The sequence below is a fragment of the Oncorhynchus clarkii genome, chromosome 2, assembly GCF_045791955.1.
Source record: "Oncorhynchus clarkii lewisi isolate Uvic-CL-2024 chromosome 2, UVic_Ocla_1.0, whole genome shotgun sequence".
NCBI lineage: Eukaryota > Metazoa > Chordata > Actinopteri > Salmoniformes > Salmonidae > Oncorhynchus > Oncorhynchus clarkii.
Genome location: NC_092148.1, coordinates 65,963,580 through 65,990,664, shown reverse-complemented (window position 1 = coordinate 65,990,664; position 27,085 = coordinate 65,963,580). Strand labels below are relative to the sequence as shown.

Here is a 27,085-nt window from a genome sequence, read left to right as displayed (position 1 = left end):
CAGTCATTGAAAACGACCCCATTTTACTATATCAGGCATCCTACCAAAATGAATCAGAATCAATAGAGAGAATCCTGACATTTAGCATGCCATTTACAATGTGGACAAACAGCTATCACAACATTTCTGGGCTCAATGGAACACGCCCACATTTGTGCTTTTGAAGGCCCAACAAAAAGCAGTTGGCAGAGTTATTTTCAACAGTCTGTCTCTGTGATTCACCTAAGAAACCTGCACTAACCTTACCACAAACTGGGATTTCCTGAGGTGGTAAGGACAGATTCATAACAATACTATTTGTAAGAGAATAACAAACCTCTTTATTATTTTCATACAATGGCGATAAGTCAGTGATACGGTGATATGATTAAGGACGCATAACCAGTTTACTTCTGTTATACCTTGTTTTAGTGCAGAAAGAAAGTGCCAAACATGAAGCCTTTTCTCTGATTATCTTGTTGTCTATGTCAATTCATAATTTTGTCTATGTAGATTAGTAACGAGCTTTTACTTTTGTACATTGCACTTGATTCTTAGGTGGGGATCTTAGAGAACCCTGTCACATTCTTCAGGATAGAAACAAGGAAAATAAACATTCAAATGATGGCAGGTAAGAGTTTGGCGAAATATTTTGATCAGGAATGCTATTGAGAATTTCCATATGATGTAACTGTATTTGTTTTATGTGTCTGTTAACCTGAAATGTTTCTATTCTCTCTTTTGTAGACCATGGTGACCCATGCAACGAGTTAGAGGTTTCGTACTGCATGAATGGAGGAAAATGCTTTAAAATTTCATTTATGGATACGCTTACTTGTCTGTAAGTTACTCTCTCATCACTATTCTCTAATGTCTCTAACAGTTTGTCAGCCATGAGCAGGTGTACAGTGTTGCTTGGCAATGGGCTAAGGAAGTTATGGGAACTTCTGCATGGTTTTAGCCTTTGTTTTACTTCAGCTCAGACCAGGCAGACCTACCCTGGCTCTTGGTTCTCAACTGGCGACAGCTTTCTTGAGAATAATGCAGTTCCTTCTCCCTCAGCTGCAGTGAGAACTACAAAGGCAGTCGTTGTGAGCAGTACCAGCTGTTCACCACTGCACATGATGCAGGGGAGACAGGACTGGTCGCTGCTGTGGTCATCATTGTCCTTTTTATTCTAGTCGTGTTGGTAGTAGTAATCTACTACACCTGCAAGTAAGTAACACATTCATTTAGCTTGATTCAAGAATCGATAAGTATGCAGGAATAGTGTTGTCAGGTCTGATAGTTTCTTCTACGTCTGTGTCATTCCTTGTATTTGTTTTATTGTTAGGGTATGGAAGGACAAACCAAATAAGCAGCAGAAAGGCAGTGAACAACAGTATTGGAGAGTAGAGCCCAGAGTATGAGGCCTGTTGTATATTGTTTTGGGGACATCGGATTGGATAACAAAATGTTTCATGGACGGTGGTACGATATGGTGTGGGTCTGGATGCTGCTGGAGATGTGGCTATGAAGGACCAGGAGGACAGAGGAGACTTATACCCACAACAATTCTGCAGCAAGCGTCAAATGTCAAGCTGCAGCCTGTTTGAGTGGCCATCAGAAGCTGAAGCTACTGTAGACACAAAGACAGTCAGCCACAACACTTTTTCTCCATACTGTGTGACTGGGTGTAGGACTGACTACAACCTGTTACAATGGCTGCACTTAGGCAGCCCGTTTTTCACTAACTGGTCTTTTGACCAATAAGAGATCTGAAAAAGATCTGTGAAAAAATCTCATTGTGATTGGACAAAAGACCAACTAGTGGAAAAAAATCAGAATTTGGTTGCATGTGTAAACGCAGCCAATGTGTTTCATTCCAATGGCTATTTTCCACTGACACACAATACATGCTTTTAAAGCTGGTGGATGGAATGGCATGGAGTGAAACCTGATACCTTCACTCAAAGGAATACTATGACTGTAAAATGTTTGCTTAGTCTATGCTTTGATTGACAGAAGTCAGTGAGTGTGTCGAAGTTCAATTGTGAATGTGCACTTTCTCTAAGCCTGTGATACCATAGATGAGTCTATTGGGGCAATACTTTGAATACTTCATGTAGAATTCACATGCTTTTCCCAATGTATCAATAATGCATCTATTTGTTCAACTTTCATACAAGTCAAACATGAAGTGAGCATTAGTTACAGTAAGCATCTTTCTTGTATTATTGAATGTTCATGTGTAACATCACAAATCACAATAATAAATTGTACATTTCTTGTGATTGCGTATGAGGAAACAAGGTGTTGTCTTCAGTAATCAATGTCAATCAAGACTATTGAAGTGATGTAATTGACCTATAAGTAAAGATGATAATTCCTGCTATCAATACAATCGTTTACATTGGGGTGTTGGCATTCATAAGAGGTTCAATGGGTCTGGACCACAGAGAATTCAGACTTAGATAGTGAGTGGTATATTGTAATCTCCATAGACATTCCCAGTTCCATTTCAGATGTACATTTGAGAGCCAACCAACAGATGGTGCCGAGTCCCTCATCTTTAAATGAACTACCAGAAGTCATGTCATCTATTCATGGCCAATGAAGACCAAATCAATTCACCACTCTGCCCCTGAGGTGTTTCAAATGGGATGGATAGTAACAAGGCAAACCAGGGTTGGGGTGAATTTCATTTCGAATCAAGAGAGGACCCCAAACATTTGAACAGACAGTACACTTAAGACCTAATGCAAACTGCTGACTATGTGGGTAGTTTCAGGTCTCTCAATACCATCATGCTCTTCCCCCGCAGTATGACCTACAATTGGTTTGCTGAAGTAGATTCACCATTGAGGTACTTATCAGTATTGAACAGTGTGATTTCAGAAGTCACTGGTTCCTATTTATAGCAAAGCAGTACACTGCTGCCACCTAGTGGTGAGATTAGAAGGCCCAGTTCAGCAAAGGTGAGAATGGTTGTCACTTATCTGCATCAAGATTAACAACACTACCAAACTAATGACTTAATATTCAATGCACACCCATGTCAAACATTGTCTTTTATTACTCAACAAAATGGGCTGAAATGTATAAAAAGCAGTATCAAATTCAAATATACAAAAGAGTGCTGCTGATAAATCATTCATCCACTGCCATTAGTAAAGATATTGTAGTGCCTTGACACTTTGCGGTAGTTTTAACCTTCTATATTTGTAAAGAATATAAACTCTTATTAGCCTCTAGCTTTGTCAAACTCGTGGGCGATTTTCAGTGCTGTGCTGTTGAGTCCCACAGACTGCATGTTAGTGATGATGGTCACCACTATTCCCTGAGGTAGGGCTGTAGTCAGTCCTTCGGGATGCTGGACTGTCTTACTGGGCAAAACCAGCAGGACACTGCTGGCCCCCACGGCTCCCCCTGTGTGAGAGACATAATGCCTGCGCCTCCTGCACTGGCCATACTTCTGCTCCTTTTCCACCACCAGCCAGCCCTGTGCATACAGCCCATCCTTATCCCAGGAGGTCTCTGTCTTGTCCACAGGGGCCCACAGAGCCTGGGCTGTCTCTGGTTTGAGGAAGCCAGGCAGGAGGTCTGTGCAGTCCTTCAGGTTGGCCACTTGGTAGCTGAAGAGCAGAGCATTCCCAAACAGGAGCAGGTCTCCCACAGTGGAGAGAAAGCCACCTCCTGCCCATTTATAGGAGTTATCCACGTAAGGGCAGTTTACTATGCGTCCTTTCTTATTGAAATGATAAAACCTGCAACAAAAAAATACAGTTTGTTTGAAAAAAAAAATAATAACCAGAACACAATAACAAAGCTGATCTTAGACCAATTGACCACTGATATGCAGTGAAGCAAAAGGAGATTGGTCATTCATTACCTTGAGCGGTTATAGATAATGGGGTCATTCTCATCTGGCACAGTGTTGAGCATGCCCAGTTCCCTGAACATCTTCATCATGTGATCCAGGAAGTGCTGGCCAGCAGCTCTCTCCACCACGGCACTGAGGAGGGTAAAGGCGTGGGTTGAGTACAGGAAGGTGGTGCCTGCAGATGACAAAACACTAGTTTACTTTCACGTAAATTAATTTGAATACACATAGGACTCATTTGATTGACAGCGATAACTCTTCCATAGCTCCTACCAGGTTTGAAAACGAGAGTGTCGTCTTTGAACAGGTCCAAGGCATGAATGACACTTTCAAAGCTGTCTTTTAGGTAGTACTCTTCTTGCTCAAACTCTTTTTTCTTCTGAGCCTGTTTGTTTTCCTTGCTCTTGGTGCTGCTGTCCTCGGTCTTGGGTTTGTTTTCAGACAAGCTCTTTTCCTCTTTACCAGGCAGTTTTAAAGGTCGTTTGGCCTTCTCCCTGTCCTCCCTCACTTTCTTGGCATCCTTCTCGTAGTGCCGTATGCCACTCAGATGAGAGAGAATCAACCGTGGAGTTATTATCACCTACATGTCAAAGAGAAAAAACATCCTCAAGAACCACACAAAAACAAATATTTGGAAAAATGTAGGGGAAAATAGTGCTTGAGGTGAGAGGATCATGCTCGTTTGGAATGTATCTTTATTCCAACTTCTCAGAAACTCAATTTACTTCTTCTCCCTCAAACTGTTTTTGGGGGAACTCAGGGACGTATTTCTGGACAGGGGCATCGAGGTCAAGCTTCCCCTCCTCCCACAGGCGGGCTGCTGCTGCTGTAGTTAGGGGTTTACTGATGCTGGCGATCCTCAGCACTGTCTTTGGTCCACAGGGCACACGGTTCTCTAAGTCAGCATAGCCAAGTCCTGCAACATGGACATCAGTTAGTTAGGGACCTGTTTGACACAGCAGCATTATGCATTGCAATAATTTGTGAACATATGAGGAGTAAGTGTATTGTGTCTACTACAGTGAACCTAAAGGTACTGCATGACACCAACCTTCGCACCAGACTTGAGAGCCATCCACAGACACACCGACCACCAGCCCTGGAGCCCCAACCTCATCCTGTCACACCAAGCAAAAAAGGGGCGATGGACAGAGATATAGACAGAAAATGTATGAACATGTTCTGACATGAGGTTGAGCTGCATGCGTCAACTGAATGTCATGTTATTAAACATTTAATTTCAGGAGAAAAACATTCTGAATGCAAAAAACGTAAAATACCTGTACCTTTATCCGCTGAACAAGGTCTCTGCTAACTTGAATGGCAGCACCATATCTTCCAGTATGTTGGAAGTCCTCTTCACATGAGAGCTCAGCTATGTCAGTGTGATATTTCAATCCCAAAGCTAAAACAATGCCCGCACCTATTCCCCCAATCCAAAACTTTGACCTTGAGTAAAACCGAGAAGTTAGGCGTGAAGGTCCGAAACATTTCCTCTGCTGCTGTTGTAACACGACAAAGGTCTGTTGTTTTGACAGCTGGGGGCACCGAATTGGAGTCAACAAAGAGGAATAACAGCGCGCGGTCACTGCAGGAAAATATTTACACTTGACACAAAAACGCTTGAATGGCGAGTAAAATAACCGCGACATATTTACTTTTCTGTAGCCTATCGACCGACTGACATTTGTTTTACTGTAGAAAATCGCTATAATCGAATCGAGTTTGAAACATTTCCCGAGTCCCCTGCTTGCGTCAGACAAAATCAATCAATCCCCGATCCAGACAGTACTAGCCAAATGACGAATTGGGAGCTCAGATCAATTTCAAACGCTTATTTTTCTTCTTCGATGAGGTTTAACGGCGTTTGGCATCCACTAGATGTTGCATTACCGCTACTATACTGGAGTACAACCCCCTTGAACTTTGCTTAAAACATTATTAACCTTTATTTAACTAGGCAAGTCAGTTAAGATCAAATTCTTATTAACATTGACGGCCTACCGGGGAACAGTGGGTTAACTGCCTTGTTCAGGGGCAGGACGACATTATTTTATCTTGTCAGCTCGAGGATTCAAGCCAGCAACCTTTCGGTTACTGGCTCAACGCTCTAACCACTAGACTACCTACCACCACAAATGTAAAACAAAATAAAAGACCCTTCCACTACACCCACAAACACATTTATGTTTAAATAAAATTGGAAAAAAAATAATAGAACATGTAAATATCAATTAAATAAAAACACCACCCTACCCCACTATTTAAATCTATTTAGTCCTACCTCATGTCAACAACTTGAAAGGATGGGACACCACCACTTAACACACCCTGTAACTCTTCTGATGTCAAGTCTCGCACACCCAAATACCTCTCTGCAGCTGCCACCACATCCTCAATTTTCTGAGACTTAACGTTCCATCCCTGCAGTACAGTTCATAACCATTGCTATGAATGCTAAAATACAATCTTACTGAAACATATATCACTTGTTGGCCGATCCCTCTGTACTGGTACAGATCTACTGCACACCACTCCTCTCAGGAACCCTCCCTCTTGACCCATCTTCCTCTACTTTCTTCACTGCCTCAGCATATGACTTCTGCACTACTCTAACCATGGAAACCTCAACCTGCCTCTCTCACACAGGATATTTCTGATCCCCAGCCCCATGGGCACCCCTACAATTAACATATACCACTACTTTTCCCAATGCTAAACATTCCTTTGTCTCATGCCCTTCTGCACACCTTGGACCCTCCCTCCTACACACTGCTGCCACATGCCCACAAGCTTGACACTTGTAACAACGTAATGTATTTAGCACAAAAGCTTGTACAGGACAACTTATATATACTAACATAACTTTGTCGGGAAAAGACATCAAAACTCAAAAGAACAGACAATGACTTCTGTTTCACCACGCATGCCACCCTGTTTGCGTTGTACCAAACGACGAGCATCACAAACACTGGGAAACTTCCCCTTCAGTTGATCAACTTTTACATTTAATGCTACCCCAGTAATCACTCCTTTCAATTGCCCCCTTTTCTTGGGAGCAAAACAATTCACATTTCTTGCCCCCCCATTCGTTTAAAGTGGAGCGCCTTCTCCCTCTGACCAGCAGAAACAAACAATTATCACAAGACCACTTCTGTTTACCATCACCGATTCCACAGCACCAAACTCTGTATTCACCCACCATGAAACCACAAATGGATCCGCCAAAAGGCAAGGATCCACTTTTTCCCAAAACTTCACTCCTACTGTCACGGACTCATCTTTATCCTGACCCTCCGTGCAAGCCTCGGGCTCCGAGAACATCACCACACCTACCACCTCCGATACTTCGACCTCATTCACTTCCATTTATCCTCCTGTCTTCAGCTCACTCTGCTTATACTTTCTACCATTCTTCTTTAACAAACCATTTCCATTTCCCCCGCAATTTTACCCGACTCGAGCTCCCCCTCTTCCTCTCTCTCAAACCTCATCTGCCTCTTCTTTTCCCTCCACATTCCAAGTATACTCATTATGACAATACTGGACTTCTCCTGACATACATCTTGTTCTTGCCTTCTCAAGGGACGCCATTTAACCGGCTGTCACAATCTCAGTACAATCAGCACGAACACCTCAGGATGTAGCGCTCAACAGCGCATCCCACTTATAAAGCAGCTGCTTCGTCTTGATGTTCCTCTTCATCGAAAGCTACCGCAACGCTAGTTGGAAGTGCGCTCTTCCAACTACCATCCACCATCCCTACCCGACTGCCTCCAGTTCCTGAGTGGAAAAAAAACAGTCTCCCCTATTTCAAATGCAACAAATGCACTTCATATATTGCCAATTTGACCACATTTGTTTTATAGAATGAAATATTTCAGTTGTATCAAATTCATACATTATATTTTTCTATTCAATCAAAATGTTTATCTTAGAGGCAATTACTTGGGCACTAAATCTGCAGCAACAATATGACAGCATACCACAACCAAACCGCAATGACACACCACACACACAGCCATTCACAACATCTCAATACAATACAGGCATAACTAGCAGTCAGGTCTATAACATTGCATAAAAGATATGTAATGTCCATAAAAAAAGGACCAGTAAGACAGATGATTGCTTTTTCATTAGTATCCTTTCTTATCCAGATGGTCATCAGTATGAATAACAATCTCGGAGAGATGATACAAATGTAGTAGGCCCATGTCCCTTCTTTGGCTGATAGTCCTCTTACCTTAACTTCAGTTTATCACCCAGTCCCCAGGGTAACAAAAATACTCTCTCAGAGGTTACATGCCAACACATGGCTCCCGTCAGCACCTAGAGAGTAACAATGCCCTCTGTTCTGTATGAGCTTGTTTACATTTTCACTCCTTGCAATCTCACCTGGCATACAACTAGTTGTATTATGATGGGTCATTTATAATCCAGTGACACAGCACATGGCCTATTACAATTAATTTAAATTCAAACTATAAATCCAAGCTTAGTACCAAAATATAGATGCCAAATTACATAGGTAGACTAGACTATATTCTTGCATGACCTCTCTGGAAGTCAAACCAACACCTAGATCAGAATGAGCAGTCAATGTAACAAGGTTGGAAGATGAACAGATTACCATTTGTTCTGGAAGCACACACACACAAAGCTGAGGGTTAACAAGGTTTATAATGCAGCACTGTATTTAAGGGGTCCACTTAATTCCTCTCAAGATGCCTTAAGACTTTGTTTTGTAGAATCTTTCTAAAAGAGGATACTTTACAATATATATATAAAAATTGATTAAGGACAACCAAATAAAAATACTCCACTTTAGAAAATCTCAAACTGTGCAATTTTATTTATATTCACAATTTTTTTTTTTTTTTTTTTACATGTCAGATGATATACATTTAAAACATCTAATTTAATAAAACAATAGTAAAACAAGTGAGGCAGACCCACATGATTCAAATAATATTTCTAGACAATACAAAATTGTTGTTTTGAACCATGGTTTAAACAAAAAAAACAGGAATGCATTTAGCAAGAATGTTTCCATAGAGATTTTGTAAAGATTTTAAGGATGAAAAGAAAAACAAATACACTCCAGAAGTATAAGTTGATCCCTTTCTAGCCACGGTTTGATATAGGCAAAAAAATTAAAAACAAAATTAATTTTGGCCTTTCCTAAAATGTCCTAGGGTTGTTCCACGAAAAGTGCTTTTTGCATCCCTCTGATATAAAAGTAGAAATTGTGCACCAATACTGAATTTGAAAAGCATGTTATATTAAAAGTGCCATTTAATATAAACATGGAGAATTCAATAAATCAGATTTTTTTATAGAATAAATACTTGCTAAAGTGCCAAAATCCTCTAGGAAGATTTGACCCTATTTAACCCTAAAATGTCGTTAGTTTCCCCATCATTGTTTCTTTGAAACTATTCCTTTCGAAAACAATGTTTCTTTTGATAAATTTATCTAATAGTCAAATCGGAAAACAGTGTGGGTCGAGCATAACACGTCAACTCTGTTACCCATAGATACAGGCTTCAATTACCACTCCCTGTTGCACAAACTTCTATTCCCTATGTCACAAGGGGATTTATGGATGATTTAAGATTACGTCGCCAACCCTGTTACAGTCTGAACAACCCTGTTACAGTCTGAACAACCCTGTTACAGTCTGAACAACCCTGTTACAGTCTGAACAACCCTGTTACAGTCTGAACAACCCTGTTACAGTCTGAACAACCGTTACTTTATTTGGGACTTACTATAGTATTTTTTCCCCGTCTTGAGATGGGAAAACGTTGAACATGAATGTGCTCTTGATGACAGAATGTTTAAATTAGGTGAAATCAAGAAACGCTTCTCAAAAAGGCACCGAATTGGTGGAACAACCCCCTAACACAGCACCAATATACACGTGGACAGGCTTGTCCAACGTATACTTACTTGAGGAAACTTTAACAAATACAGAAGTCTTCAAAAACTAAAATCATGTGTTCTCCTACACTACTAATTCTGTACGTACGTTGAAGTTGAATTAAGTGCAACATTTTTCCACTTTGTCTTTGATTGAAATGTAAGGTATGTGCATAACCAGGGTGAAATGTGCCAGATTCATCCCCTTCAATCTATCAAATGCAGATAAAAATAACCTTCGTAGCAAATGGCACGTAATTTCACCTGATAACTTGTCAAAAATAAACTAAACTCAATGATTACAAAATGCTGACATCATTATAAAATAAAAAAAAATAGAAGTGTTTCTCATTTTGGGTTTCATTAAGGAAATGTTGTACCTTCCTTGTTGAGTTCCACTGAAAGCAGGATGGTGCAACAGGAAAAGCATCGGTTTGTGTTCCTCAACATGGGCATGGAATGGAAGGAGGATTCATGGCATGCAAGGTACAAATACAGAAAGCCCAAACCAGTGTGTAAACCAGGCTTTCACATGTTATTTAGTTCCATTAGAGTCTGGTCCAGCATCTGGTGCATATCGAGGTTCTCTTCTTTAGCATGTGCCAGTTTCTCTGTTAAACACCAAATAAAACACAAATATTAAAATCCAAGCAAGCAACCCACAACATGCAAAAGCACCCCACAACAGCAGGCCAAGGACCATCAATATTCGAGATGACTTTGATTATGAATTAAAATGTACTGTTAGTCAGAGTTACATAATTAGCCATCAAAAGCAAAACGCTTTCAGTTAGAGAAAAAAACAATGCTGTAACTATGCTGTGGCAGTAACCATACATGCAGTACACAGCTCTTACAGCATTGCCTTCACCATTCTCAAACTGGGGAAATCAATAGTGGTGCGTATAGTATATTTAATGGTATATAAAGGCACATTACAGTACCTAGTTGTAAGAGTATACAGTAAGTATATAGATTAACCCATTACAATGTAGATAGCTTGTTACGCCAGCAGTAACATCTCCAGCATTATGGGCATCATACAAACACAATACAAGCACGTATCTTTCTTACACAGAATTATACTGTCACTACGGTACATAAGCTCATGGATGAAACATTCACACTATTTAGTCCTCATTCAAGGCCACTCTTAGTTCATTAGAAAGAAGGCGGTTTTTGTCAAGTTGCTGGTAGAGGCGATCTTTGCAGTCAGAAAGCAGGTAGGAAAGCGAGAGAACGAGAAAGAAAACAGGAAATCAGTGCAGTAACAGACTAGAGCTCAAGTGAAAGCTTCATGTGGGATCACTTCACACCTGATACCTTACCTTGTTTGAAAATGGCATAGATACATACATTCAGTCTACTCTCCACAGAACAGTGCAGTAACTGCAGAAGGGGATGGGTGGAATGCCTCTGAACTTTGTGAATGGAGATATGAACAACATTTCTCTGGGGTGGATAATTGAGCTAAAGAGTAACAAATTGCCAGTGGGTTCTATTCAATGTCTAAATATACCTTCCAGCACCAGAAGGCATGTACTGTACAGATCCTGCTTAAAGTCTTATAGGTGCAACTAAGGCAGTATAAAAGCTGCCAAATTCCAGCCCTGTATGGAGGATCACTACCTGATGTCATAGATGCCCAGGATATTCCACGCTCCCATTACATACCACACGGTTCTACATTAAACACTGACTGTGGGAGAACATATCAATGAGTGGCCTGGACATTCAAAACTCTAGTTGTGAATGAATGAGGTGCTTGGAACACAAAATGGCTAACAATTTGACTTAATAAATACTGCGAGTTAGGTGTAGCTAACTAAGTGCTAGTGCCTGTGATGCTCGCATTTAATTGAAAACAATGATTCGGAAAGTGCATATCTATTAATTTATTTAAACAATAAAATGATATTGCAAATTGCAGACTTCATGTCATCAACATCAGCATCTCAATAGTCAATCTTACTACTCTTTCCAACTCACTTTCAACAGGCAAAGGCAGACAATCCTACATACTGTGCTTCTCTTCACGCCTACTACTTTCCCTACTCGTTCAATAGCAATCCAACATGTGCCACCTCCCTATCAAAACATTACATTAACTATACTGTATTGAGCCAAATGACAGTCGCTTTAAAAGCTACATTTGTTTTAACAGCCGTATGTGCCATGATGCTCCTTAAAAAACATACCTTCATTAAGGCTGTAAGATAATCACTACTCCGTTAGGTATATACCTATTAAATGAGGGAAAGTTGAATAAGAGCTACAAGTGTATAGTAGGCCTAATCGCAAGAACTGTTCACTGGACAGTGCACATTTCACCTCTCAAAATGAATGAAAATGTTGATCTACACCAATGGACATTAAAACAGAGGTACTTTCAACTGAACTTGTAAGAATGCCAGCACCATAACATTTGTTTATGGGTTCCTGAGACATAAAAAAAACAAATGACAACATTACTAACATCAGGGCTCCCTAGTTTTATTATTAGAGCCGCTTGAAAATAAATAGAAATGAAAATTAAATTCAGAAGGAACAGAAAAGGATAGAATAAGGAGATAAAGCTTACATAGAAGGAAGAAGGTTTATTTGTATACAACACAGAAAGATTCAGAGGTTCTATACAAGAGATGGGATACAACACTGACAGGATGAGAACATGGGGAGTAAAGGAAAGCATGGACAGAAGGGTTGGGAAATGGAAGAAAGGCCGGGAGAGAGCAGAGTGATGCTGCTCAGCTGGCGGGAGGCGTCTTTGATGAGGTGTAAACAATTTATCTGTGCGGAAGAGAAGAGGTACAGTGAGGTACTGCTATAGGGGGTTTGTTGGGAAACAGACGCGCAGCAACACATCAGCGCTACTGGCGCCACAGCACAAAGGACAGGCTAGAGCCACAATGCCCCACTGGGAGGTATTGCCATGGAGGGATACAGACACTGTACAACAACTACTGCAGCAACCACCTCAAACACACCAAACCTCTGATCACATGAAAGACCTTTCCAAGGAGTCATGAGGAGCATCAGTTGACCAAACATCTGTCATACATGGTGCTCCACCTCCAGCTTTGACACATCTGATATCTTCTCAGATGCCAAAGGGGCACAGCATAAAACCCAACAAAAAGACAACTTCCAAAGGCAACCAGACTGTAGATTGTGACAGTTTCCCCTCAACTGTGGTTATGCACATAAAGGAATGTCAAGGGGGACACATGGGGCCTTTCTTCCATACAGAAGTAGACCTTGTTAGTAGTAAAAACAAGTGAGCTACACTTGGAAAATGTACAGAACACAAAAGCACACCGACTACATGGAGAAACTCAGTTTAAAAACCAGAAGGCGGCTCACATTGAAATATTGCATTTCAATAGACACCTCACATGCATTAAGGGCTAACAAAATATTATGAATATTTTGAAATTAAGACATTAATTTGTTGGTCGAACAATGTACATTTAAAATACTATCACAAAATGAATTACGATTACTTTTGTGTAAAAAGTAATACAATATGGTAGTTATTAAAATGGAAGCCCAAATGGGTAAACAAAGAACCTCCATGCTGTATTCTGTTCATACAAAACAAGTCTGGGTTCAAGTACTCTACTGCACTGCTAAAAATGATAACTGACTTTAATGGAGAGAATGTCCTCACAACCACAAACAAGTCTAAGTGAGAATGGGAACCATTGAGTGAGCTTAAAAAATTCCCACAGTTAGCCAGTACTTACAATATTACCCCCTTTAACTATCCTTTGACGAAGACCTTTAGACTACCTAGTGTATAGACATAATTAGGTGCTTTCTAACAGTAATGTGAACCACTTTATCTTGTACGAACAGAAACAACAGATGGGTTTCAGATAGACAGAAGATTGTGATGGCTGGACAATGGGGGTGGGAGGTGCAAGGAGGTGACGACAGAGGCACAAGCAGGCAGCACAGATGAAGAATTACATGGAAGTCATGTCGTTGAGGGCGTTGTCCAGCTCCTCGCTGATGGCCTTGTACTTCAGTTTCTGGGCATACAACTCATCTATTGGGACGTGGGCCAAGTGCACAGACAGGGAGGAGGAGGGGGCACAGGTGGAGGGGTGTGTGGGAAGGGTGGTGAAGGGCATCCGGGTCATCAGCAAGACCCCAGAGGGAGGTGGGTGAAACAGCCCAGGGAGAGTGACAGAGTGGAAAAGGAAGAAAAAAAAGTTATACCAGAAGAGGATAGAACAGAAATGTGATTGAGGTCGACAAATTCCTCAGCATCATCAAGAAATAGTGAACAGAGTCCTGAACATCTCATGTCAGAGATATCATGACCATATGACTGTTTCTTCAGCCCTTCTAATTACTATGAGAGCCTCCTGCTACGTTATTTAACCTATAGATGGAGGATTTACTGTAACAAGCAGTTGTAGGGCAGCATATCCCTGACTAATAGCTTATTCTCATTAAGCAGATGCAACTTAATTGTTGCAGATCAACCGGCAAAAACAACCCAACCTATGAACAAACGTGAATTTAGAGTGAATAGGATGACCTGTCAAATGTCCAACTACTAAAGTCATTTCCATTCAGATGTGACCCAAAAGTACACCGACTCAATCAGGGTCACGTGTTGCTCAGAATATACATTTGATAATGGAAATTGTGAGAGGTAGCAAAGACCAGCACAGATTAGATTATATTGACAAGGTGTAGCATAGAAGGCAAGAGGGTTTCCTCCTCTTGTTCAATACATTTTGAAAGAAGCAAAGACACTTACCAAATGGCCATGAATGAGACTCACTGACACTATAAAATGTAGACCTACTCCAAACAGAGCAAAGTACAGTTTTGAAATGAACTGCAAAAAAGTCATACCTTCCAAGTCGTCGATGGTCTTCTCAAGTTTGGCTACTGATCTCTCAGCGAACTCAGCACGAGTCTCAGCCTGTGGTAGAGAGAGACGGGATCTTAAGAATCAGTCTAAATGTCACAGTCAGTGATACTGTGGGCCGACAGTACCCACAGTACTGGAATAGCCTGGCCTCTGGCCAAAGCCCCCAGATAAAGGGGGTTGTGAAACTTGCCTCCTTCAGCTTGTCAGTGAGGACCTTGATCTCCTCCTCGTACTTGTCCTCCTTCTGTGAGTACTGTGGATCAAAAGAAGCAGAAAAGGGAGTCATGCATCTACCCAACTGTAACATCTGCACCAGTCTACAGAGACAGACAGAGCCTAAAAACCCTCCCACTTTATCTTATATATGAAACAAAGACCTTACATCTAATGACTTATCAAACAGTTCTAAAAGAAACATAAGCAACAAGGCTTAGATGCAATAGGTTTATCTTCAATTAACAGAACAAATACTGAAAGGTAATTGCCTGACATCTTTAAGTACAACATTTTACTAATCTTATCCCTCTCCAATTTCGTAAGCCAGATACTGTAACCAATGACCCAAGTGCTGCTGTAAATGGTTCTTCAGGTTCCTTCCATTCATTCTCCTGCATGGCTCTGGGGGGGATTTGGAAAGCATGCCTGGGTCTGAACACAGCGGCAGACTACCTACCTTCTCAGCCTGGGCCTCCAGTGACTTCAGGTTGTTGGTCACAGTTTTCAACTCTTCCTCAAGCTCAGAGCATTTGCTGTTGTTTTAGAGGGGAGAAGGTGCGGAGGAAGTGGAGGAGGGTCCAGAGGAAATTGTGCCAAAATGGAGAGGCGTATTGAGACACCGATGACAAGTGGAAGCAGGATGGACAGAGGGAGAGCAGGGGGGGGGGGGGGAGAATAAACAAAACAAAATAAATACGAACTAGGGGAATTACAGGAAGGAGACCAAAGTGCCTTAACACAGCAGGAATGCAACAACAATAAAGGTGGAGACTACAAAGACGCTTTTGTAAATGCCTTTTAGCTTGCAGATTGGTCAAATTAAGAATGCTAATATGGCATGTGAAAGATGTTACTCTTGCATAGTTCCTACCAGGTTAGAGGTGTAAAAGGCTCTAGTTCTAGGATATCCCGAGCATAAGCCCACACATAGGAAGAGAGCAAAGCAGAGCAAGGTGCTAGCAGGAAAGAGAGGCTTCATTCAGCAGAGTGAATGAACGTGACAAGAAGTCATACATAAGTCTGTAAAGATAGACCTGACAGAATACTTTGTTAGTCTGCAGTACCTTTGCCTCGGAAGCTGTAAGTGATTTTAAGCTTTGTTCCAAAACTCTTAGCTCGTCCTCCGCTCTTCGAATCCGTCTGTTAGTGGATGTTGTGAACAAAAGGCCATTCAAAACATGAAACACATGCAAATTAATAGTACATGCAACAACGAGAGTGAGCAACACGTCCAAAATAAAAAGTTCAGTTAACTTTGAGCCAGGCGTGGCATTAAATAACCTCATCCATGCATGTTAATAATGTGCAGCGTTACTCCTAGGTGACAGTGAACAAAAATCTTACCCTTCTGAAAGCTCGGCGCGCTCTTCTGTACGTTCCAGATCACTCTCAATGATGACCAGCTTACGGGCAACCTTTAGGTGCAGAACACCAAGGAGTTACACTATACACAAAATGGCTGTGTATATACACCCAATATCTGTGTACATACACCCTATATGACTTAAGGTATGTCAGGGTGGACTTAATCATAGTGTGTGCCATTATGTTATTGTGTGGCCAACAGCAGCTGAGAGACTCACCTCCTCGTATTTGCGGTCAGCCTCCTCAGCGATGTGCTTGGCCTCCTTCAGCTGGATATCCTGCAGCTCCATCTTCTCCTCATCCTTGGAGGCCCTGTTCTCAATGACCTTCATGCCTCTGTGGGGAGGAAGGGGAGAGACAGGCAGCAGATGTTAGGCTAGGATGAGTCCCATTCCCAGGCTCACAGATGCACTGCACTGTAACGCAATAACTCAAATCAATATCTCTAGGCCAGACTAAACCTGGGTGGGCAGGTACCACTGCAAGCAGCTCTCTGGGAGTGCCGTGGTACGCCCACCGCACAGCCACGCTGGCTGGCAAACTTTAATATGCCCTTTCAAAGTCAAGGCCTGGGCAGCTTTTTTAATGGGACTGGGGGGAAAATACTGCACCACTAGATCACTGGAGATGACAGGGCAGGCCCAGACAGGGTCTGATCTAGTCTCAGATGTTCAGGCATTGGGCTGTGCAGCATAGAGGGGTTGTTTATACACCAAACAAAGGAATGGAAACAGAGCCTCATGGACAATTTATTCAGGATTTCATAGTCACCGATGAAACAGGTTATGTTTGTTGGAACCGGTCAGTGGCAGCGCCAGCCATTACTTTTGCTAAAGGCCTTAACAACTACAGTAAGGGGGCAAGAGAAACTCAGTCTAGTCTATGGTCTAACACTCTATCCACCATAAATATATACCTCTCGGACTCATCAGCCGCCTTCTCAGCCTCCTCCAGCTTGGTCAGGGCAGTTGCCAGACGCTCCTGAGCACGATCCAACTCCTCCTCAACTAGCTGGATACGTCTGTTAAGGGAAGCGACATCGGCCTCAGCCTAGGAGAGAAGAGAAGAACTTGCCAGAACCTGCATCGTGGGGTAAAATGTATTGAGACAAACATACAGTACAAACATATCAACATAAAGAATACTGGTGAATTTTAGACCTCAGTGTCTTGTGTGTTTTATAGGTGAGAGGTCTGGGTAATGACTATTTAAAATGGTGCCATCTCCATCTGCCAGCCTAATGACAGTGCCACCTGTTGGGGAGAGAAAAGGGCCTTCCTAGGAGGATTCCCCTGTGCTGAGCTGCACTCCACACACTGTGTAATGACAACAATGCTCCTGGCTGACACAGGCTGAATACCTGGCCTCATTATTGGACCCCAGAGGTGACATTAACGAGGACTCATGGTGCACCAAAGTGGTTTACACTGTCAAAGGCCACACACACACACACACCAATGAAGAGTCCCCAGAGGACCATATCTGAAGATTAGATGAAGTTCAGCCTTTCATCCTCTCAAAATGTCTACTTTATTGTTATTTTACTGGTGGTGTGACTGATCAAGTGTATTCCCTTCTGTTCTAATTACCTTACCACTAGTACCAACAATAAGTTATGGAACCGTCACACTATTTTATAAGAGATTTTATACTGAGGAAGTGTCAAATTCGGCTACAAATATGTTTTTGTGGTAATAAAACAGAACATTTGATAGCAGAAACAATTTATATGGACAGCCACTGCTCTATTCTTTGTTTCTATATGTACCGAAGTCAACTTATTTTGAATCTTTAAAAACACTTCAATCCCTTTTTGACAGCAGCCCATTTGAATTGAATGAAACCTCCCACATACATATTGGCCCATTGCAGAAGTGGTCAGAAAGTGAGTTTTTGGACTTGAATGCCAAAACATTCAAGAGATAAAGGTGCTCAAAGTTGACCTATTTTGCATACTCCACCATACTATGGTTAACCGCTCAGAGGCCTGATCACATACTAACACCAGAGTGGTGCGCAGGGTCCATCTCATGTTGTGAATGGCGATATGGAAACTAGCCAGTGAAATTAAGATGACTATCAGTTCATCTAGGTGTTTTTCAAACCCCACCCAAAACGTCTCCTTCAAATAAACTAACATGAAGTGACCATGTTGATGTTGGCAATTAACCCGCTTAGCAGCAAATGCATACAGGCTTTATTTCCTGATTCTATAGCTCAGAGGCTGGCCCCCTGTTCTTTAGAACATGCGACAACTATTTGTCCTTATAAGGAAACCTTGTTTAAAGCGACATTCTGCTATTGATGTTGTTCGCAGCTCTGTTGCAACATTCTCTGACGTTATTTCCTGTTTAAATGGAAAATAGTTTACTCTGTGCTGCAATTATGTTTAAAAAAAAGTACAATTTACTTTAGGTTATTATGTGCACTAAAGCATAATAATGCCTAGCATAGCATACCCATGCCTAGCCTAGCATACCCAGGAGATGAATATTGGGGGTGATACAGTACCATTAAACAAACTAATATTTTAATCAAATAACTGTTTGTGAAAACAGTTACCTTTGTACATCATGGCCATCAATTAAGAGAAAATATAAACGGACTATGACATCAGAAACATGGTGGTTACAGTATCATTGAAATCGCGCTCTACCGCTACAGCTAAACACTATTTACACTTGGGGCAATCATCAAATTCGCCTCGAGCTCGTAATCTGTCCGAGTTGGCGAATCGTAATCAATGAGCATGATACATTTAGGTTGTTAGCTAACACAATGGGATCAAATCAAATGTATTTATATAATAGCCCTTCTTACATCAGCGGATATCTTAAAGTGCTGTACAGAAACCCAGCCTAAAACCCCAAACAGCAAGCACTGCAGGTGTAGAAGCACAGATGTCAGAGAAATTCCGCTATGTCAGTGCTGAGTGCATCACCATGGATTTTTAAAGTCTGTGCTACTCACTCGGATATTAAACAGCTTAAAATAAATATATCATTGTTTCACTTTTGGATAAATGTTTTTTTTTTTCAGTTATTTTATGATATGCTTACGGATTCTCTGGTTTTCCTCTCCAAGCCCAATTCTCTATGTAGTCTTTCAGCTCTCTCTTCAGCACCGTCTGTCTGCTGTTGCAGGGTTTTTATTTTCCGTTTAACGGCCTCCAGTGATGTTATACCGGTCATTATTTCAACTTGCTAAGAAAACTACGTTAACACTTTCCTTGAAATGGAAACGGAGCGCTACAACGCCCTGGAATGTACCTGGAGGGAGGCTGCCGGCGGTACTCGAGTCGTCTGTGAGGAGCGCACACAGCAATAACTGAACGTTAACACCGGAAGTAACCATGCTTTCATAACCTTTTCAAGGCTACAAACGAAAATATACGGGAAGTATAATTAATTTTTTGTTTCTTGTTTTCGTAATATTATAATGGTTAACCAACATTTGGTCATAATAAAAAGTGTATCTGTGGTAGAGGTACTGTAATGATAAGGGCACGCCCAGCTACTACAAGCGTTGACTAAGGGACCTTGCACGGGTGTATAGCACCATCTACTGGTATTATCTAGACAGTACAGATGGGATTGAAAAGATATTCAGACTGTATAATTCCTAAAGAGTACCAAGAGGCCTTCTATGCATTTGTAGAATTTTACTCAAGGAGTTCAACAAATTCGTTTTTTCCTGATCTCCTTTCCTTCATTTGCAGTGATATGAAAACGTGGGATAGGTGAATGCCAACCAAGAATGTATATATTTTTACCAGTTTAACTCTTTCATATCAGTGCAGATTATTTGTATTTATTTAACTAGGCAAATCAGTTAAGAACAAATTTGTATTTACAATGACAGCCTAAAGGAAAGGAGATGAGCATAGGGAGTCCCTTTAGTCTATTGAGATGTAGGCTACCCTATAGACACTTTCAATACATGAAAATCAATTGTCAACTGAATGTCACATCTCATTTGATAATCCCCCTTCAATAATGAAGAAGTTAACTTGCCTTGCTAATGTTTTTCCATATTTATTTAGCCTAGGATTATCATGCCATAACACGACAACCCTAGGTATTTTATACATGTTGTTTTCAGCCCCTGAATGCAGCTCCCGGTGTTATGCATGAAGCGACACAGTTTTCCTTTTATGGAGCATTTCCCTAATTTCAAGTTCTTCCCTGCATGAAACCAAATTATACCGCAGGGAAGCCAAATTACACTCTAGAGTATGAGTTTAACTAAATGTACCTCAAAACAACAACAAAGTACATTAATAATAAGATACAAGAATAATCTTAAATACTAATGGTCTAAAAGTGGATTTAATGAGTAAATATCTCATTATTAGAAAATACTTCAGGTTGATGGTAGAATAGTTAGAAAATTAAATTTAAGGGAAACTAATTTACTATAGGCCTAGTCTGTTCTGTTGCAAGAAACAAGCGCAGCCCAAAAAGTAAGCTCTAACTTGACCAATGACCAAATAAAGCAGTGGGCTATATTTATCCGTGCGGTGCACACGCACTCCGCTTGGAGACTGCACGTTTAACAAATTCAGTTTCCACTCGTAAATGTCCCCACTTTAAGGAGCTGTGGAGAGGAATCTGATTTAGTGTCTTAAATTGACATTGGGGTCTCATATGTAGGCGATCTATGTGGAGAGATTCAAATACCAGAACACTGAAACACCTTTGTTCTTTATATTGATATGATTTAGGTGATTTGTGATCTTTGACAACAGACACACAACCATAAAATATCTAAAATGACAGTTCAACAATATCTGGCATGACATCATGATTGTTTGTGATTTAAATATTATTCCTTTATAAGCTACAGTCCAGCTGGCCCATATACATTTAGGGCTGGACAGGTGCATCACACCTAAAAAGTATTCAACCTACATTTGGTAATCTGAGAAAAGACTTTAGACCGAGTGATGAGGCCGAATAAAGGCCTCTCACATAACTCTGTCATTTTACATATTTTACAGTTTGATGTGAGACCGATTTGGGAAGCAGTGTGCAGGAATGGTGATTTTGTGCCCTTTACTTACGTCAGTGGCTGTCTTCTCAGCCACCTCAAGTTTCTCCTGGGCATCCTTAAGAGACTCGGAGTACTTGTCCAACTCATCCTCTGTTCCCTTCAGCTTCTTCTGCAGAGCTACCAAGTCATCCTCGAGCTGAGGTTTGTTTTAGTGTGGACAGTTTCACAGGGGTGATCAGCGGGAAACAGAGGGCGTGAGCGCGCACAAGGCGCAAGAACGCAGACAGACAGAGAAAGGGAGAAAGAGGAGAGAAGTTAGGGAAAATCATGCGAGCCACATAAAATACCTTGGTGGCCACCTCCTCGGCGTTCAGAAACTTTTCCTCGGCGGCTTGGAACTCATCAAGCACTTTATCACGTTCATCTTCGGTGATCCGTAATTTCTTTTCCAACTCACTTATTTCATCCTCTAACTACACATGCAAAGGACAACATTTTATTTAGTTGAATAGAACATCAAAGTGAATATACTATTGCATTTATGCTGAAAGAAGCATACGTTTTTAATAGCCTATCCATATTCCCTACAGTAATTATTCTATATTTCCTACTTATAATTAGCCTACAGTAATTTTCCTACACATATATTTTCCTACTTTATAATTAGGCTACATTAATACAACTTCACCCACCCATCAATCAGTGACATGGACGTAATTAGTAAACACAATTATTCCGATAATTCATACCCAGGTCACTTATTGGCCTACCCGTCGTGATATGTTATTCATAAATATCACTTAAATACTCCTTATTTCGAATGATCCGTAAAAGTGATACATCCACATTGAAGAGGTGATCGATCCACGTTTAGAGACTGCCGCGAACAGAGCCACTGGTATTCAGGTGCCTTTTCTAGAATCATTTAGATGTTCCATACATAATGCCGACCTGTTTGCTCTTGTCCTCTGCTGCCTTCTTGTCTCCCTCGGCTCCCTCAGCTCTGTCCAAGGCATTCTCCTTGTCGAGCTTGAGCATCTGCATCTTCTTCTTGATGGCATCCATGGCTGCTTATTTTTTGTTTGGCTCCACCAAATGTTTCGAAAGAGACCCGAGGAGAGAGACTGTGCGTCTGTGCTTCACTGAACGTTGCGCTGGAGTGCAAGCTCTTCTTGAATGTGCCTTTTCAAATATGTACTGTCGAGAAGGGGAGGGGACTAAATTCTTTCAGACATCCAATACTTTTTTGGAGACGGCATCTCGGGGTCCCTTCCCCTTGCCCTATCTTTCTTTATGGATCTACTCGGTGATTCGCTGCTCTCAGACATTTGACCATTGATATGACTATATATGGGATTTGATAGTTTTGTCTAGAAGGGATACAGCTTTTGTCAAACTTTACTTTTCGTAGCAGGTTTAGGAGAACTTGCGGAGCAGGTTATGAGAATTCACTTATAAGGTTAGTGTAATTAGGTTAAGGTTAGGTAAAGTGTTAATGTTAGCTAAAATGATCAAAAAACTACGTTTGACTTCAAATTTGACAAAAGCTGTATCCCATCTAGGCATGACCGATTTGATGGGCAGGAGAGCAGCCCCTTCAATATGTAGGTTCCTATTTCTAAGGTAGTAAATACTACTGTTTGGGAAGGACACTGTCCATCTCAGGAGTATGCTAAATGTGCTGTTTTATAATGCTATTCTACACATTTTGTCAGGATGCTAAGAGAACATGTTGCAGTTTTAAAGCCAATTTCACACCTGTGCCAGCATGTTGGCAGTGGGCCATACTACAGTAAGTACAATGTATTGAGATTTTTTCCCCTTATGTCATTCTGAGATGATTTAGTATTGAATACTGTTTAATGTTTTTTTGTCCTTTTGTCTCAGGATACTGGACCATAACTGTGCCAGTGCCCAGTGCTATCTATGGATCTGAAATTGTCCTCCTGGGAGGTGTTGTATTAGATCAGGTCAAGTGTACAATCAGTGAAGAGGTACTGCTGGTGAAAGACTCAGGTCAACCAGCCCCTCGAGGCATTGTTCACAATCTGAGAGGCATAAGATAGGAAAGAGCTGCCAGATAATGTATCAAGTAGTCTCCCTGCTAACTCTTTAAGTATTAGTTGGCTGTAGCCAGACAGCCTCCATGGGATACTGAAGTGTGATGGTATTTCAACAGCCCTCTGCTCCCTTTGACAATCTACAGTAGCCATATACTGTAGTTCTAATCAAGGGTGCAACTTTGGTTGTAGAAGTTGGGGGGACATAACATCATTTAAATTATATATTTTTAATCCAGTCTGAAAATACTCCAAACAGCCTACCTGATCACTCAGAGGTGTCCGCATGGTCCTAAAGCCTCCCCACCCCTATTTTGTATCACATTCCAATGATAAAACTGGGAGGGACAAAAATGCAATTTCAGAATGTGTGTGTTGGGGGGGGGGGGAGTTGCGCTGCTGGTTCTAATGTTAGAGAACTGTCACTGCTGTTCAGACTGTTCAAGATGCATATAAGAAGAGCAATCGTGAAACACAATCTACAGGGAACGAGTTACTTAAACTGGACCTGCATGGCCATACAGTACATGACAGGTTTTTAGCAATTGTTTAAGTTTGGAAATTAACCTGAAGAAATATTGATAAATCAATGGATTGATCAGTTAGACTATCTCTCATATCATCCATCGCATTGAAGGTTAACCATATCAATTGAACAGATAATAATTTGCCACAATTGACAAAAAGTAGAGGCAAGCCATTTGTGAAGCACTCGAAAGGCTAAAGTTGACAATGGTAAAATTAAATGTAATTCAATTGAGTAATCCCTAATTGTTATTAGTGTGTAAATATATAACTTCTTGTAATGTAGACAGGAAGCTGAAAGAAACATAGGCTTAGACTGAGGCCTTCTTGAGTCTCTCCTTCTTGTGAGGATATTTTTAGGATTGCCTTCATCAAGCACCTGCCTTGGTCTGTAAAGTTCAACTAAGTCACTATGCCAAGTGTTCGGGCCAAACCCTATGAGATAAGCCTCTAAAATAATCCAAGTCTTTCGTATGCTGTTCACGTTGAGTTTGGGCTGTTTTTATTATCAGAGCAACTGACATACGTAGGTTGATTGCCATTCATGGGTGTGTTGTGTGCGCTGTTGTTGCAGCCAGATATTTACATGGAGGGAGAGAGCATGAATTTGCACATCCCATATAATGTGGTAATGAGTCAAAATCCACTTAGCCTATTGTTTTCTGGCACATTCATTTATTTTCTTTCGCGTGCAGGGTCCGACATTAAAGATGGTACACCAGGGCGAGTAAAAACATGTGTCGGGCCAGTGGATCTCGTCTCTCACTGGCCCTAAGGGCCAGTAAGTAACTTTTCAGCGCATTTTTGCATTCCAGTTCAACTTTTGCCTGCTCTGTCACAGTCTACCATAGAGCTCCACAGTGAACGCATCATAATACTCAAAATCTAGCGGTCAAACACAGAAATGGTTCCAATTGTTTTTTTCACCGTTCATTTTTCACGTGGGGGAATTTAGAACCACTTCAAACAAGGTCTGTTTCATGTAGGCTTTCCTTGGTGTGATGTTTTGATAACCATGTAAATGTCTTTCAGACAAGGTGAATTTTATCATTATATTTGGCTTTGTTTAATCTCAGATTAAAAAAAGGTAATTAGCATCTAAATTGACATCATGCAGGACTACAAATCCCTACAAGTTTCAGCACGCCATCTTTTCTGTCAGCTAGCTAGCAGGACATTTCAATTGACTGTTCTATATATTATCTAACAAAAATGTTTTGGTTTATTATGCATTTGGTCTTGTGTCTTGTACATAATACTACCCTAGTAGCAGTCAGATATTTACAATGTGCCATGAATACTAGGCTAGTTCTTTGCCTACATGATATTAGCAACATAGGCAACCTTTATTTGAGCAGATCCTCTTCTCCTTCAGCCAGTTGAGGTCTATATTTAATCCCTATAATTCCTGCCAACTATATGAAAGAGGTGAAATCTATTTAAATTCATGGTGACAGAATTCAGGGCGTCAACTAACTTGTTGACATGTTCTGTTGCAGATTCAAAGCCAGATTAACTGTTGCAGAATGTATCCATAATCATGAATGAATAAGCATATTTATTTGAAAAGAATGCACCTAGTCACCCATCAATCACAAACACCTGAACTCCAACAATTTAATTGTTTTAAATACATCTAAAATAGTAGAAAAATATAGTAGACAATGCATACATATGCCTTTCAAACATAAAATAACAAACATCTGACTTGAAAGTAAAGATACAATTATTTATTAATCATTGCCACAAACCTGGGACATCGAAGAGCACCATATTTTTCATTCTAGGAATTAGACCAACACAAATAACAAAATGTAAAACAGCATTTTGTGATTTTTGATGGATGTGTTACAAATGGAGAAACAAGTGGATGCATAAGGTAGGTTTAATATAAAGTACTAGCTCCAGCAGGATGAGAAACACACTTAACAGACTCAAAATAAGGAAGCCATGCCTAAACACAGCTATATCAACTCCCTTCTTGTCCATGTTGCTGCTGTCAGTTGTGAGCAGCACATTTACCACTGCATTCAGTCTGAAACCCAGAATAAGCAGAAGCACAACATTACACAGGTGAAAAAAAGGTAGCAAAAACAGTACACCACAACACTTTTAAATGTGTTACTGAGTCTAGATGTTATCAAATCAGGAGAAGAATAAGTGAATAGAGAAAATGATTGACGGTAAGGTGGGTTTATAGCGATAAGATGGAGTTCCAAAGACAATGAGTGATCACAGCGTTTCCACAAATTGAGCCTTACACAATACAATTTAAGCATAGAGGACAGCATTTGGTTGACAACATGGTGGTTTACATTATGTCTACTGTGTGTGAATGATAAAATAATCTTCCCCAGCTGTAGGTCCATTTGAGTGTGTGCGGTCACTTAGACCAGCACATCAACCAGTACTGGGACCAACAGAGACTATAAAGTACAAAAATGGACAGAGTTAACAATCGATGGCTTAGACTTAATTTAAAGTTGACACAAATGATAACTAAGCAATACGTTGCCACAAACTACAACACATATGAAAGACTGTACCACACAGGCCAGTACAATCACCTATACATGGAAACAGTGGAGATTTGAGCATGTACATTTCGGTGGGGCAAACCCCCAAAAAATTTTTTAAATACATGCCAGCAATAATTGCACTATAACAGTGACAAACGGTGCCCTCAAACTGTTAGGCCCTACATAAAGCTGTCCCAAAAAGCACCATGGAGTGAATCCTTACCACTGCTACACCTGGCTATCAGCAGAGACTTGTCTGGCAGCAAAACAGTTCATTCAGCCTCATTTACTGCCTTTAAAAAAAACCTAGCTGATATGGCTGACTTGCTTAAACAAATGTGGTTTCTGTCACTTCCTGATCTGTTTCACCTGTCTTTGTGTTTGTGTCCACCCCCCTCCAGGTGTCGCCAATCTTCCCCATCATCCCCAGTGTATTTATACCTGTGTTCTCTGTTTGTCTGTTGCGACTTCGTTTGGTTTTGTGATACCAACCAGCGGTTTTTGCCCTTGTTCATGGCTGTTATAGTTCCTGGTTTCCAGTTTTTCCTGGTTTTGACCTTTCTGCCTGTCCTGAATCTGAGCCTGCCTGCCGTTCTGTACCTTGCCACACCACACTGGATTATTGACCCCTGCCTGCTCTGATCCTGAGACTGCCTGCTGTTCTGGACCTTTTGCACCCTATCTGGATTACTGACTTCTGCCTGCCATTGACCTGTCATTTTGCCTGCCCCTGTACTAGTAATAAACTTTT

The 27,085-nt window shown here is 40.9% G+C and overlaps 3 protein-coding genes across 6 annotated transcripts; 1 reads left to right on the top strand and 2 right to left on the bottom strand.

The window, feature by feature from the left end:
- The first annotated feature begins 530 nt into the window (after positions 1-530).
- On the top strand, positions 531-2,250 carry LOC139372089 (pro-neuregulin-4, membrane-bound isoform). The gene is made up of 4 exons (XM_071111983.1): positions 531-610; positions 727-820; positions 1,042-1,194; positions 1,313-2,250. Exons 1-4 carry the CDS (start codon positions 601-603, stop codon positions 1,386-1,388), a joined length of 333 nt encoding a protein of 110 aa, XP_070968084.1. The 5' UTR covers positions 531-600; the 3' UTR covers positions 1,389-2,250.
- Positions 2,251-3,016: 766 nt separating this feature from the next.
- Positions 3,017-5,618, bottom strand: LOC139372063 (lactamase, beta). 2 transcript variants are annotated; one of them, XM_071111982.1, is made up of 6 exons: positions 5,128-5,618; positions 4,893-4,959; positions 4,567-4,757; positions 4,115-4,421; positions 3,851-4,016; positions 3,017-3,725 (listed from the first exon to the last, which is right to left on the bottom strand). In XM_071111982.1, the coding sequence occupies exons 1-6, from the start codon at positions 5,491-5,493 to the stop codon at positions 3,203-3,205; spliced, it is 1,620 nt and encodes a 539-aa protein (XP_070968083.1). In that variant the 5' UTR covers positions 5,494-5,618; the 3' UTR covers positions 3,017-3,202. The 2 variants fall into 2 exon arrangements, with proteins under 2 accessions (XP_070968083.1, XP_070968082.1); XM_071111981.1 differs by having other exon boundaries at positions 5,122-5,588.
- A 3,091-nt stretch (positions 5,619-8,709) lies between these two features.
- LOC139372027 (tropomyosin alpha-1 chain-like) lies at positions 8,710-22,491 on the bottom strand. 3 transcript variants are annotated; one of them, XM_071111978.1, is made up of 10 exons: positions 22,182-22,491; positions 21,301-21,426; positions 17,155-17,288; positions 16,457-16,574; positions 16,218-16,288; positions 15,331-15,406; positions 14,848-14,910; positions 14,639-14,708; positions 13,739-13,817; positions 11,647-12,556 (listed from the first exon to the last, which is right to left on the bottom strand). In XM_071111978.1, the coding sequence occupies exons 1-10, from the start codon at positions 22,293-22,295 to the stop codon at positions 12,553-12,555; spliced, it is 855 nt and encodes a 284-aa protein (XP_070968079.1). In that variant the 5' UTR covers positions 22,296-22,491; the 3' UTR covers positions 11,647-12,552. The 3 variants fall into 3 exon arrangements, with proteins under 3 accessions (XP_070968081.1, XP_070968079.1, XP_070968080.1); XM_071111980.1 differs by lacking the exons at positions 11,647-12,556; positions 13,739-13,817; positions 21,301-21,426 and adding exons at positions 8,710-10,377; positions 21,578-21,703 and having other exon boundaries at positions 22,182-22,404; XM_071111979.1 differs by lacking the exon at positions 11,647-12,556 and having other exon boundaries at positions 13,735-13,817; positions 22,182-22,437.
- Positions 22,492-27,085: the final 4,594 nt, after the last annotated feature.

What these genes read in the sequence shown, in the direction of transcription:
- LOC139372089 (XM_071111983.1), top strand. An exon ending in ATGGATACGCTTACTTGTCT is followed by an intron (nt 821 to 1,041) that starts GTAAGTTACTCT and finishes CTTCTCCCTCAG; the next exon opens with CTGCAGTGAGAACTACAAAG. An exon ending in GTAATCTACTACACCTGCAA is followed by an intron (nt 1,195 to 1,312) that starts GTAAGTAACACA and finishes TTTTATTGTTAG; the next exon opens with GGTATGGAAGGACAAACCAA.
- LOC139372063 (XM_071111981.1), bottom strand. Translation starts at nt 5,493, where the DNA reads ATGTCGCGGTTATTTTACTCGCCATTCAAGCGTTTTTGTGTCAAGTGT. An exon ending in TTCAGCGGATAAAGGTACAG is followed by an intron (nt 4,960 to 5,121) that starts GTATTTTACGTT and finishes TTGGTGTGACAG; the next exon opens with GATGAGGTTGGGGCTCCAGG. An exon ending in CTCTCAAGTCTGGTGCGAAG is followed by an intron (nt 4,758 to 4,892) that starts GTTGGTGTCATG and finishes TCCATGTTGCAG; the next exon opens with GACTTGGCTATGCTGACTTA.
- LOC139372027 (XM_071111978.1), bottom strand. Translation starts at nt 22,295, where the DNA reads ATGGATGCCATCAAGAAGAAGATGCAGATGCTCAAGCTCGACAAGGAG. An exon ending in CTGAGAAGACAGCCACTGAC is followed by an intron (nt 17,289 to 21,300) that starts GTAAGTAAAGGG and finishes CTTCTCTCCTAG; the next exon opens with GCTGAGGCCGATGTCGCTTC. An exon ending in TGGAGGCCCAGGCTGAGAAG is followed by an intron (nt 14,911 to 15,330) that starts GTAGGTAGTCTG and finishes TTTGATCCACAG; the next exon opens with TACTCACAGAAGGAGGACAA.